General features: G+C 28.2%; 1 protein-coding gene across 1 annotated transcript; it reads right to left on the bottom strand.

Moving 5' to 3' along the window:
- Positions 1–1,783: 1,783 nt before the first annotated feature.
- LOC145762318 (kinase D-interacting substrate of 220 kDa B-like) lies at positions 1,784–6,859 on the bottom strand. Its single transcript, XM_082574642.1, has 14 exons — positions 6,687–6,859; positions 6,396–6,557; positions 5,601–5,979; positions 5,341–5,512; positions 5,050–5,220; positions 4,785–4,973; positions 4,560–4,664; positions 4,250–4,444; positions 4,041–4,101; positions 3,710–3,803; positions 3,418–3,538; positions 2,869–2,917; positions 2,548–2,695; positions 1,784–2,450 (listed from the first exon to the last, which is right to left on the bottom strand). The coding sequence occupies exons 1-13, from the start codon at positions 6,724–6,726 to the stop codon at positions 2,634–2,636; spliced, it is 1,800 nt and encodes a 599-aa protein (XP_082430768.1). The 5' UTR covers positions 6,727–6,859; the 3' UTR covers positions 1,784–2,450; positions 2,548–2,633.
- Positions 6,860–12,391: the final 5,532 nt, after the last annotated feature.

The raw sequence follows: 12,391 nt of genomic DNA, 5'->3' as shown, positions 1-12,391 counted from the left end.
TATAATCATTTTTAAACCGTTTAAATTTTATATCACTAGAGGCGTTATATTTATTTTTAATACCTTTAATTTTTTATGCAGATATTTTTTCCAGTAAATTATATTTATTTAAGACAAATTTAATTACATATTTTTTTTAATTCATTTTAATTATTTTGTTTATACAAGACTTACTAATAAACAAAGTATATTCTAGTAAAGTAACCTAATTTTTATTTTTTAATTAAAATTTTAAATTTTTTTTGAGAGAATCGCCTAATTTTAATAGAAGAGAATTAACTTAGCCACAAATGGGTTTATTTTTGGCCAAACTAAGGCTACGCTATCAGAGTTTAAGTTAACAGTTGGTGAAGTTTAAATGGGAGGCCTCCCAACGACAAAATGGGAGGCCAAGCACTTCTCCGTACGTGGATATTCATTGGTTTTATTAGTGCGTCTGATCAGCTTGTAGTGCCTTTAGGCCGATGGCTTTGATCGACTGTTCACTTAATTTGAATATCGGATCACCTACGCTATGGCAGGAACTGTTTTATGACACAGTACAAAAATTTAAAGTTAGGTAAAGGTTGTTGCAGGGTTAGGTTAAGGGATAAGTAGGCTTTAAGAAAGTGGTTAGTTAGGTATTTTTGTAATTGCGCATCATTACGTTAAGACTAGCTAGGTTGTTATGCGTACAGTTTTATATGTTAAGTTTTTAAAGGAGTTTTAGAGGTATTTTTGTAATTGCTCAACAGTATATAGCTAGCTAAGTTGTTATGCGTTTAGTTTCATATTTTCGTTGAAAGAAAATTTTGCTGCGCTATGTGATATTAGGAAGATATTTTTGTGATTAAATGGTAGAAATAGCTAGGTTGTTATGTGCTTAGTTTTTATTTTCTGTTTTTTAAGGAGATTTTGCTGGACTACGTGATATTAGAAAGGTATTTTTTTTAATTGCGCAACAGAATGTTATATCTAGCTAGTTTGTTATGTGTTCAGTTATATGTGTGTTTAGTTTTTGGAGAAATTTTTTAAGTGACGATTTTAGATAGCTAGGAACGTATTTTTGTGATTGCGAAACAATATTTTAGGCCTAGGTTGCAGTGCGTTCAGTTTAATGTTTGGTGCGTTTTTTAAAGGTTACTTTAGGTTATGTGACTTGTTTAGTTAGGCAAAATTGTATTTATTAGCACTCATTTCTTGAGTTTAGAAACAGTTGCGTTTTAGGCTAATTAAGTTCATAATTTTGTGTAAAAATGAAGATTTTTAGATGTTGTAATTTGTAAATTTAACTAAAAGCTTAACTGTTATAAAAGTGTTGTTTTTTAAATTTTGCTATTGATTTTTAAGGATATAACATAAGCATAATTATATGACATACTAAATTTTTTATATGTGTGTTACATTTAAAAGTTGTGTAAACGTTGCACTTATTAAGGACTGTGAGATACAGATTAACCCAAGCAGGTTTTTGTTTTATTTTTTTAGATTTTGGAACCAAATAACTTTGAAAGTCTGTGAAAGGTAGTATTTATTCATTTACTATTGATGCTGCTTACAGCTACAGCTAACCCTGCAAAAGAAACTGCTTAATCTCTTTTTTAAATGTAAGTATATTGTGTTCTACAGTTTGTTATTAAAGTTAACAACTGCTTTGATTTTGACCAGTAAAAAAAAAAAATTGCTTGTAACCGAATTTGATTTCGACAAAATGCAAAGATAATACCGATTTTTAACTTTTATTTAAACATTTAGGTATACTTCGTTGATTACATTTTCATTTTTAACCATTAAATACATAATTATAGTAATAGCATGGGTTTCTAAAGCACAACTACAGCCTACTAAATAATACAAAGCATACAATTGGTAAAGTTCGGTTAAAACAAATTTTTAATGATAATTTAGATAATGTATAAAAAAGAGACATGGTAGAGTTACTGTTAGATAAATATTATTGAGAATCACAGGCCAGCAAAGACTCACAAACTTGACTTCAGGGTTATACAAAAACTAAGCTATTAAAAAAAAATAAAAAAAAAAACATAAAAAGCGCATTTGTAACAAAAGCTTTTTTATGGACGATATCAAATAGGCAACAATTGTGACTTTATTTTAATTATTCTAAAATTTAAGTAGTTTAACTCATTAATACGGTTTGTTAGATGTGCTGTACAACGAGCGATATAGGTTTAATATTTATAGCAATTACCAAAGATATAAAGTATGTTCAAACCGTCGTCATTTTGAAAATATAAATATTTTTACTACTCTATTTTTTTGTTGTTTTTTCGACAACCCTGGGCAACTATAAGGTTGATCTTTGTTTCAGATTAATTGTGTATCTGACTAGAGACTTTACGTCACCCTTGGTTAAAGTTTGAGATTCCAAAAATTCTTCAAATTTACCTAAATCGCCATCCGAATTTGAAATTTCTTCTGGTTCCGAGCCAATCTGAGTCCGAACATATCTATATGTAACAAATCACAATTGTATAAGTTTAGTTTTGCTATTTAGTGATTTCTAAATCTCTTTTTAGTGAATCTCACTTTATAGACACAACTTACTTGTGATATATACGGCTCAGTGCTTCTGTATTTTTTATTTCATCTCTATCTTTAATTGTTTGAAGCATGTAACTGGTACGGTAAGGTCATTGATCAGTTAAAATAACCCATTGGACAATTTTTTCCGCACTTTTTTCACCTGCAGGATCTATTTTTATTGTAAAACAATTGTTAAAAATGGGTTTTCAAAAGTTATTTTAAGGTAATTTGTCTTAGAAAACCAGTATTAAAACATATCGATATATGTGAATTTTAACTAAACTCTTATTCAAGTACGTTGTTAGGTATTTTAATGTCAAGCATTAAGCATTAACAACTTACTACTCCTTTTCTTTCTTGATTTAGAACTTGTAGCTTTAGAATCAGCAGACTGTAAATTACATTTAAAAAACAACCGTAAAAAATGTTGCTAATGTTAATTTAAAATTAACTTTTTGTTGTCGAAATTGCTTGCATGCAATTACTTTTATAAAAAGCAAAGAAAAATTTAAAGTTGTAACTACGAACATATTTGCTTTAAAAACGGTTTTAGGCCTACTGTAATGACAAAAACTTGGTAACTTAAAACAAAAACCATGTTAACAAAATAAATATATAAACAGTTTATATGCTTTCAAAATAAAAAACTGACGCTGACCAATTTTTGTTGGGACTGTAATACGGTAGTCGGTTTAAAAGGAATACAAAATTTTAAATGTGGCGTTCTAATCTAATAATAACAAAATTTAATTGTCCAGTTTTTTGCAGTTAACTGTTACAGTTAATAAAATAGATGTTGAAATAACTGGGTAAAAGAGTATTAAAAATATGCATACATAATGATTTAAATATAAGATTTGTTACTGTAAAAACTTGTATAATATAACTCACCTTATCCTGACAGCATTTGGCAATTAAAGCTGTTAGAGTAATCACGTTGAAAATTTGTTTAATATTTCTTGGGTTTGTTTCAAGGTTCGTTATATATATGTTATTTGTGCACAAAATTGTCCTACCGAATAAAAAATAATAAGATTTTATAATATTCTGGGTAACAAAGATTTTCGTTAAGCTTTTAGATAAAGTTTAAAAACATTGGTAACTGTTTAAACTATCTTTTAATAAAAAGTCAAGAGGTTTTAGTTTAATATATTGTATATTTATCTTAAATGTGTTAATTTACCAACAAAGTGACAAAAAATCATCGGCTGATGTTATGCGTATTCCACGATCTAGTTCTTCGCTTGTTTGTTTATTATTTTTGGACTCGGGTATCTCTAAAAAAACACATTTAATAATTGTTTTTATTCGTAGGAAAGAAATATTTTCGCGTGTTTTTTCTAAATTATTTATTAAACAAAACCCGCTTTTTTAAAATTCGTTTCTATTGTATTCGTTTTATTTTTTCCATTCGTTTCTTTTCCTTTTGTTATTTTCTATAGTTTTTAGCGCGCCCCTCTTTTGTAACATATATTTTGATTTACAGTCAAAATTAAATGTATTCATTAACTAACCTCTGGGACCCGCTTCGTTAATAAGTCCAGCAACGTATTCCTTTTTATTAGATGACGTTATCTAGTATTAAAGTGTTTAATAAAAGTAACTTTTAAAATAAAATTTTAACAAAGCGAGCAAATATTTATAACAAAGTAACAATTGTTTGACAACTACATAAAATATAAAAAAAAATAATAAAAAATTTTAATTAACGAGACTACTAAACCTGTGGCAAGCAAAATGGAATATTAATAATTTTCTTTAAGAATTCGTGTCCGCTCAATTTTGGTACTTGTTCATTATCTTGGTCAGGTGGTTCTAAACTATGTTCAGCAATTCTAGAATCTACCGCGAGTAAACAAACAAACGGAGAAGAACGATCGCTCAGCAAAATATTCACAGCTTCCAAAACAAGACGAATCTTTAAAAGCAGTATAAGGTTAAAAAAACACTGCTAAACGTTTAAATTAAACAAGCATAACACAAAACAAAATCTAAATATTCAATTTTTTTTGAAGTCACAAAATAAAATTTACTCTAGGTAACGGAATACGGTCGAGATCATCTATTGTAATAATAACTTTGTATTTGATGTTGTAAACAAACTTCACTGTGTGAACAAGATCAGTGATATATTCAACCTACATATTCAAAATTAAGTATTAATAAATTTAGCAGTTATAGAGTAAATTCAAACAATTTTAAACATTTATTAACTGTAGTTAACAACTTTAAAGTCAGTACTTATTTGTAACAGTAACCTCTTTTTTAACTTTGTGCATAAAACCCAACTCGTGTGCCATTTTACTTTCTACACCATTTAGTAGCGAAGTCAAGCGGTTGGTTGGAGAGTTGTATAAGTTATAAATAAAACACCCAACGATATATAGAAAACCATAGGGAAATGACCACGAAATGGAGCCAAAATAAATGGAATCCATTTCAAATACCTGTTAAAATATTATAGTAAATAATAACAAGAATAATAAAATAACACTTTTTTTAAATATCTTAACGGTTACTTACCTCATCTTTGGTCATAAATATGGATGGGACAATCAAAATTACAAAAAGTACTACTAAGTATAAGTCTGAAAAACAGCAACATTTTTTCGGAAATTTATAAATATCACCCAAAAATTTTTTCCAGCACCTATAATTGCATTTTCCAGCACCTATAACTGTTCTTTTTTCATTCTAAAACAAAATTTGTATATTAGTATGCTTCTTTAAACATTTAAAAAATGTAAGCAGCACCTAGAGCTTTAAAATGACATTGAACGCTAATTTTTAGATTTTTAGGGTTTATAATTATACTTGGTAGCAGTCTTTAGTTATGTTGAATTTTTCTAAATTGCTTGCTCTGAACAGCCGAACTGTTATCGAACTAAATTCTTTTTCCACAGCTTTAACAAGTGCAAGTACAATTGCAGCCCACAAGTTATCACTTCCAGCATATTTCCAAGCGTTGAAGTTAACAAAAATGTACCTTAAATCATTATTAACATATAAATAAATATTAAAGCTCGATAAAAATGTCTGCGTAACCTTTAATAGTTAGACTTATTAAAAATTACTTGATCTCAGGATAATAATGAAGCGTCTTCTTTTTATGTTTGCGTGTTTCGATGTCGGACATGTTTTGTTCAAGTTGAATTATTGGCAATTTAGTAAAACGAGCATAAAAAAGAATCCGTAAATTCGAAAACCCATTTTTTATCAATTTAATCGGGTGAAAAAGGTACGTAGCTAGAATTAAAACTAGTATATTACAAACAATGACTACACTCTTTTTAACTTTATAGTTGTCTGCAATATTAAAATATGTAGGGTAAAAAATAAAAAACCCAGCTAATATTGCCACCAGTAGGATAAGAAATTTTACAAGGAAAAACAGTAGAGTAGAGCATTTTCCGCCTTTATTGCGTTTGTTTTTGTTTTGTTCTTGCAGTTTTTCTAAAATAAAAATTTAACTTTTATTTCAGCAAGAAGCATGATCTTGGTCATACATCGGCAGCGTGGTGTAGTGGTAAAAAACACTTGCTACACCATACATGAGGTCGTGGGTTTAATCTTCATTGCTCTCATTCTGTAGTGCCTCTAAGTAAGTTGCTATAAACGGTACAAACCTCTGCTGAGCCAGCACTTAATCAGCAGCATAATTACCCGGCAATTATAATCTATAATATCCCAAACTACCACAGGCAGCCCAAGACTGGGTCGGAGTAACTGATGTTACTATATGGTTCAGTTGCGCATTCGACCTTCCCACATCGAGGATAAAGATATAAACAAAAAATATATATACATATATTGTTTTATATTATGTGTCCATCCTAAATTGTAAAAGAGAGCATTTGCAAAATTTTTACTTTGAATTTGGTTGATAAGAAACGTTTTTCCTGCCCCCCATCGAGCAAAAATTCCAAAGGTTAGAGGTGTATTTGCTCTACGTATTTGTTCAGCTATGGCTTCGGCATAAACAGAAGTTCCTAGGTGGTCAACTCCTATTGCATTGTCGTTTAAAACACGACCTAAAAAAGGTAAAAAGTTTTAAAATTTAGCGTTATTATAATCGAAAATAAAACTGAAAAATAACAAAAATATTGTATAAGTCGAAATGTAAACTTTACTCCTTAGAATTAAACAACGCAGAAACTTACTTTTTCTGCCTTGTAAAATGTCTGGGTCTTCAGGCTGCATTGTATGCAAAGGTAACAGTAAAGTTATTTTTCCAAAGTTATTGCAACAATCTTATTTGCTTATTCTAAGCTATATAAATTTTTTTAACTTTGATTAAATATTGGTGTTGAATCTAATTGAGCAAACTTTGTACTAGCGCTAAATTACAGTTTGGGTTTTAATTTCACCTTGGCATATTTTATGTTCTCAGCGTCGTCTAAATATTTAGTATAATGTACAAAGAAAAGCTAGACATGATATTATTTTAAACAAAAATTTATTGTTACGCTATTTTGAATTTAATTAAAGAATAGCATCAACACTACGGTGTTTTGTATGTATATGGTTGCTATTAACCTAACTTGGCTTAATTAAATGTGTTGTTAAATAAAATCAAACATTTAAACCAATAAAAAATTAACAAATGTTTTTGAACTTAGTTTTTTAGATTGAGTAGTTTAAAAAACACCGTTTACTTCACCAGTTAGTTATACGTTCATAAACATTTGACCTGTGAATAAAATATCGGGTTTCGCGACAACAAAACAATCGTTTCAAAAAACGTTGTTAATAAAAAAGGTCAAATTAAAGAAAGTCAAATTATTTAAATAATTTTGGCGTTACGATCGTTTTTTCTTAATTTTGATTTTTCTCCGAACAGTTTTTACGCTAAAATTAATAAGAAATTGGAATTTTAAGGTGGTATGTTGAAGGATAATGCAACCAACCATCCAGTAACCACTGTTTATACAAATGGCACTGCTAAACAAATACGTAAGGTCAATATTTCCCTAACCTTGAAATCTTTGCAAATTGGGGTGCAGGAAAAATGTTTTTTTTACTAACCAGATTCTTAGTAAGACTCATGCAATTATTATTTGTAAATACTTAACATAAAATCATGAATAATTTGATATTTACACAACGTCTAAAATAATTTAATTTCTAGGTTTATTAATTAAAATATTAAGTGTAATAAAAATAGCTCAAAAATGGCATTTTTTTGAAAAACTCAAAAATTTAAAAGTAAAATTATTAGTTGTATATTTTAAATTAAAATTTATTAACTTTATATTGGTGACATTTAAAGATTTTTTTAGATTGTATTTTAAACGACAATGCAGCAAGAATTGACCAAATTAAAACCTAAATTTTTGTTTAAGCAGAAGCTATAGCTGAACAAACACGTTCTGCAAATACGCCATTAACTTATATAACTTTTGCTTGTTGGGGTGCAGGATAAATGTTGCATAACCGAATCCTTGGCTCGTGTCATCTTACGACATTCTTAAATATTAAAACTAACCCGCCAGAGGGCGTCGCGACGCACAGTTTGTAAACTTTTCAAGTTAAAAATGCACTTGTTGTCCGGTAGTGTGGTGAACCGGTCATGGCGTCGGACTACGAGCCAAAAGGTTTCGGGTTCAAGCCGCACCAACGTCACACTATTCGCCCTTGAGCCCGGCGTTTACGGATAGCTCAAAGCACGTCACAACAGCACATTTTTCCCCAATAAAAAATATAAAACCTATCTAAAAAAAAACCTAGATATGGAAAAAAAACAAAAAAATGCACTTGTTTTATAATTATATAAATGTTTAAAAATAAGTATAAATTAAACCATGGCAAAAAAATAAACGAAAGTTAAAAAAAATTAAAGTTGCTTAGCAACAAATGTCTTTTTTCACATTATAAAATATTTAAAACGAAAACGTATTCCGTTGCAAAAAAATAAATAAAACGCATACCGTTGCAAATTAAACCAAAAATTGTTAGCATTATTGGTATTATTTTTTAACACTCGCTTTTTAATCCGTTATTTGGACCCAAATTTGACTTGTTTTTTGCAGTTTTAAAAATGATCACTTTTATTGCCAATAATTTAACTGCATATATTAATTTGTTTTTAGACTCTTGGTTTTTGGACTTGGTTTCAACTTTTGGACTTAATAGGAGTAAAAATTGTTAGCACAACATTCAAGGGAGTTTTTAAATCACATTTTATTGTTCTCCTCGATAACAAAATGTTTATTCATCTGCTAATTATCGTTGTCAAGTTTATTTAAGATAACATGGAAGTAGAATAAGTCCATTTAACAACTTCGAACAATAAAAATAAATTTTTCCAGTCATTGGACTTAGGCCTACTGGTACAATTAAAAATTAGGCCGTTTGCTAATTGCAGCATTGCACGTTCGCATGCAATTATTAAATTGTTTCAATATTTTAAATATGACGTCGGAAAAGCTTTTGCAAAATATGTTATACTTTTGTTTGGTATTCTGTTTCGTAATTTGAAAACAACTAGAATGCAAAACAAAATTTACCTTGTTGCTTATATAAAAGTACATTTAAACGTTTTTCATATTTTTAATATATTTTCAAATAGCATATTTCTAAAAAAGTATTTAAATTAGGTTTAATCGCTAGTATACATATATTTTTAATACACTATTTTTTGCAAGTTTTAGTTTGTGTTAAGAAAGCATGAATTTAAAGCCCGAACGTAAGAAAAAATTTGTTAACTTGAGTTTTTTTTTTAAAGTTTAAATAACATTGGTCTGATAGTATTGCCCTATTCTTAAATATCCTTTTAGTTTCGAATTTGTTGATTTTAGACTTTGCTGTTAATTGATTTTTAGACTAGGTAGGAGCAAGTATTGTTAGCTTAACACTTAAGAGAGTTTAACACCACATTTTGTTGTTTTTATTGACCACAAAAATGTTTATTCATTTGCAAATTATCGCTATCTAATTTGCTTGGAATAATAAGTTACTTGAACAAAGTTCGGTGGCTAAGAGCAATAAAATAAATGCTCTCAGCATTGGATTTACTTGTACAGTTAATATTTAAAACTTAATGTAAAATGCAACACTGCACGTTTAAACTTAAAATAAATTGTAAGAAAGTTTGTTATTTTTTTAATAGCCTTACACACTATGCTAAAATTAAGTTTGCAAGTATTATACTTTATACTGCGATACAAAATTTTATTATTTAAAAACAACAACCAGAAAAGTGAATTGAAAAAATGACACGTTACGATAAATGCTATGTTTAAATTATCGATTAAAGTGATTAATTATGTATCGAATAACACATTTGTTAGTTAAGGTTTTGGTTATTGTTTAGATCGGTGCGGTGAAATTTTTTTTGATAATTTTCAAATTTTATTACTTGAAAAACATTTAGAGTAAAATAATTATTTATAATTACTCTAATCAACTGCTGTTTATCGTTAGTGTGGAAAGGTTGGCTCCACGGCCATAAAACAACATTTGGTATTCCGACCCAATTCTGAGATGACTTTTTTAGTTCAAAGTATTATTAAATAAAATAATCGGACAATTAGACTATTGATTTTTGGACCTATATAGGAGCAAGTACTGTAGGCACACACTTAAGAGAATTTTGACATTACATTTTGTTGTTTTTATTGACTACAAAAACGTTTATTCTTTTGCGCATAACTTATATCAGATTAACGCTGAAGTATAGTTACCTTAGGTAGCTGGAAACTAAAATAATTGACTAATATTTGATTAATGCAATTATATATTTAAATGCCTTTATTATCCATCCCGTGTAACATTTAAAAAAAAAACTTTTAATTTTAAGAAATTCTATTTGATTAACTATAATATATTTTTATTGTAATTAATTAAGATATATATGACTGTAAATAAAAGTAAAACTATATAAATAAACATTTTTTGGTACTAGTTTAATGATATATTTTTAACTCGATATTGATGTTATCATCATGTCGTTTTATTTCTATTAGTATTTTAGTAAAAAATAAAAAAGAACTTTTATTTTACAATTAGCTTAAGATTTGTTTTTTGCAAGTGGTTAGTTAATAGGTTTACCATATTTACAAAAAAAATTATTAAAATTAGGTTATTTACAATAATACCAGTGCAATCCATATCACGTTTAAAGTAGAATATACCACGAATCATGAGCTCCGAAGGTATTTGCGCGTTGCTAAGTAACACTTAATGATAGTTAATGTAATTTAAGGTTGCTGACGTTTTATAAGCAAACTGTTACAAACAACAAGCTCAATATAATATATCTTATTTAATCAAAAATGGATTATTATTTTTTCAGACGAAATGGTCGATTTCAGCTACCAAAACGCTGCTTTGGAAACGACAGGTAAAAGTTAAAAGCTAATGTAAATTACCTGTTTCCAATTGTTTGCTTGTTTTATTTAATTTCTTACGAACGCAACTAAAAAAAACATTTACATAAATTGTCTGTTGTCGTTATAGGCGTAACATTGCGATGGTAAATAGTGTTATTTGTGCTTTATAAGATTTAGTATGTTAGTGCATTCAAATATAAATATTAATAAAAATAAAATTAGCGGCTAGCTAAGTTAACAGTTGGTGAAGTTTAAGTTTAATAATATTATTGATAAAAAAACGTACTAAAAATATGAAAAATGGAATATAAGTTTTGCTATAGTCTTTAATATGTATACATTTGTCTCATAAATATTAAAAAAATATTATGCGTAAAACAACATGATGTGGGTTTTCAGTTCCTTAGATTTTTTATAATTAATCAGACCACATATAAACTAAAAAATAGTCTTATGTTGTTTACATGTAATGTTGTAGACAATATACATGTAGGCAAGGCTATTTAAAGGCTATCAGAATAAACAAATTTTTTGTTTGTGGTGTGAATAAGTCATCATGGGCATGTAACAATTGCAAGTTATAAAAATTAAAATGAGGGAATTTAACTACAGTGTAAAATAGTGAGACTATAGTATAAAAAAATGAATAGCGACCAGACGACATTAGAAACATTTAAAGCTTGATTATACCGCAAAAGAATTTAACATTTTCAATTTCTGGTTGTAATTAAAGATTAATTAAACCTATACAAAAAGATTTATCCCGCCTTTTAGCGCACCAAAATACAATGGACTTTGTAACCCCAATATAATAAATATAATTGTTTGGCATTAAATAGGATTGGCATTGAATAGATAAGCATGATGCTAATACAAGCATACATTTTTATTGTTTGTTCGAATTGTTTGCTTGGTTAATAATTAAAATACTAATGACAGAATGTTAAGTATATCTTTGGTCTTTTATAAGTTACAAAACGTATTGTTGCTTAAAGAAATTGCTTTTTTTTATGCACTGTATCAAAAAGCTTATGGTAACAAACAGATTTTAATAAGAGTAACTTACTTAATCTTATTTTTCTTGAAACGAATTATATAACGATATAAGCAGAAGCAGTCACTGGCTATATGGGAAATAAAGATAAAAGAAAATCATCAGATTGTACCCTTTTAGTCCCCAAAGACAGTCAAGAAAATGAAAGTGAAACCCCAACCCTCAATAAGGAAACTAATTTAATAGAAGACAACAAAACAGATAAAAACAAAAATAATACTTCTACAGATAAAAAAAAAGACAACCAAACAGAAAAAAATAAGAGTTTAAAAAGTAAGATTTATTTTTCTACCTGTTAATATTAAATTAATCTTACCTAAAATCATCAGATTGTACCCCTTTAGTCCCCAAAGACAGTCGAGAAAATGAAAGTGAAACCCCAACCCTCAATAAGGAAACTAATTCAATAAAAGACAACAAAACAGATAAAAACAAAAATAATACTTCTACAGATAAAAAAAAAGACAACCAAACAGAAAAA

The sequence above is a fragment of the Corella eumyota genome, chromosome 1, assembly GCF_963082875.1.
Source record: "Corella eumyota chromosome 1, kaCorEumy4.1, whole genome shotgun sequence".
NCBI lineage: Eukaryota > Metazoa > Chordata > Ascidiacea > Phlebobranchia > Corellidae > Corella > Corella eumyota.
This window is presented reverse-complemented; position numbering and strand designations above follow the sequence as displayed.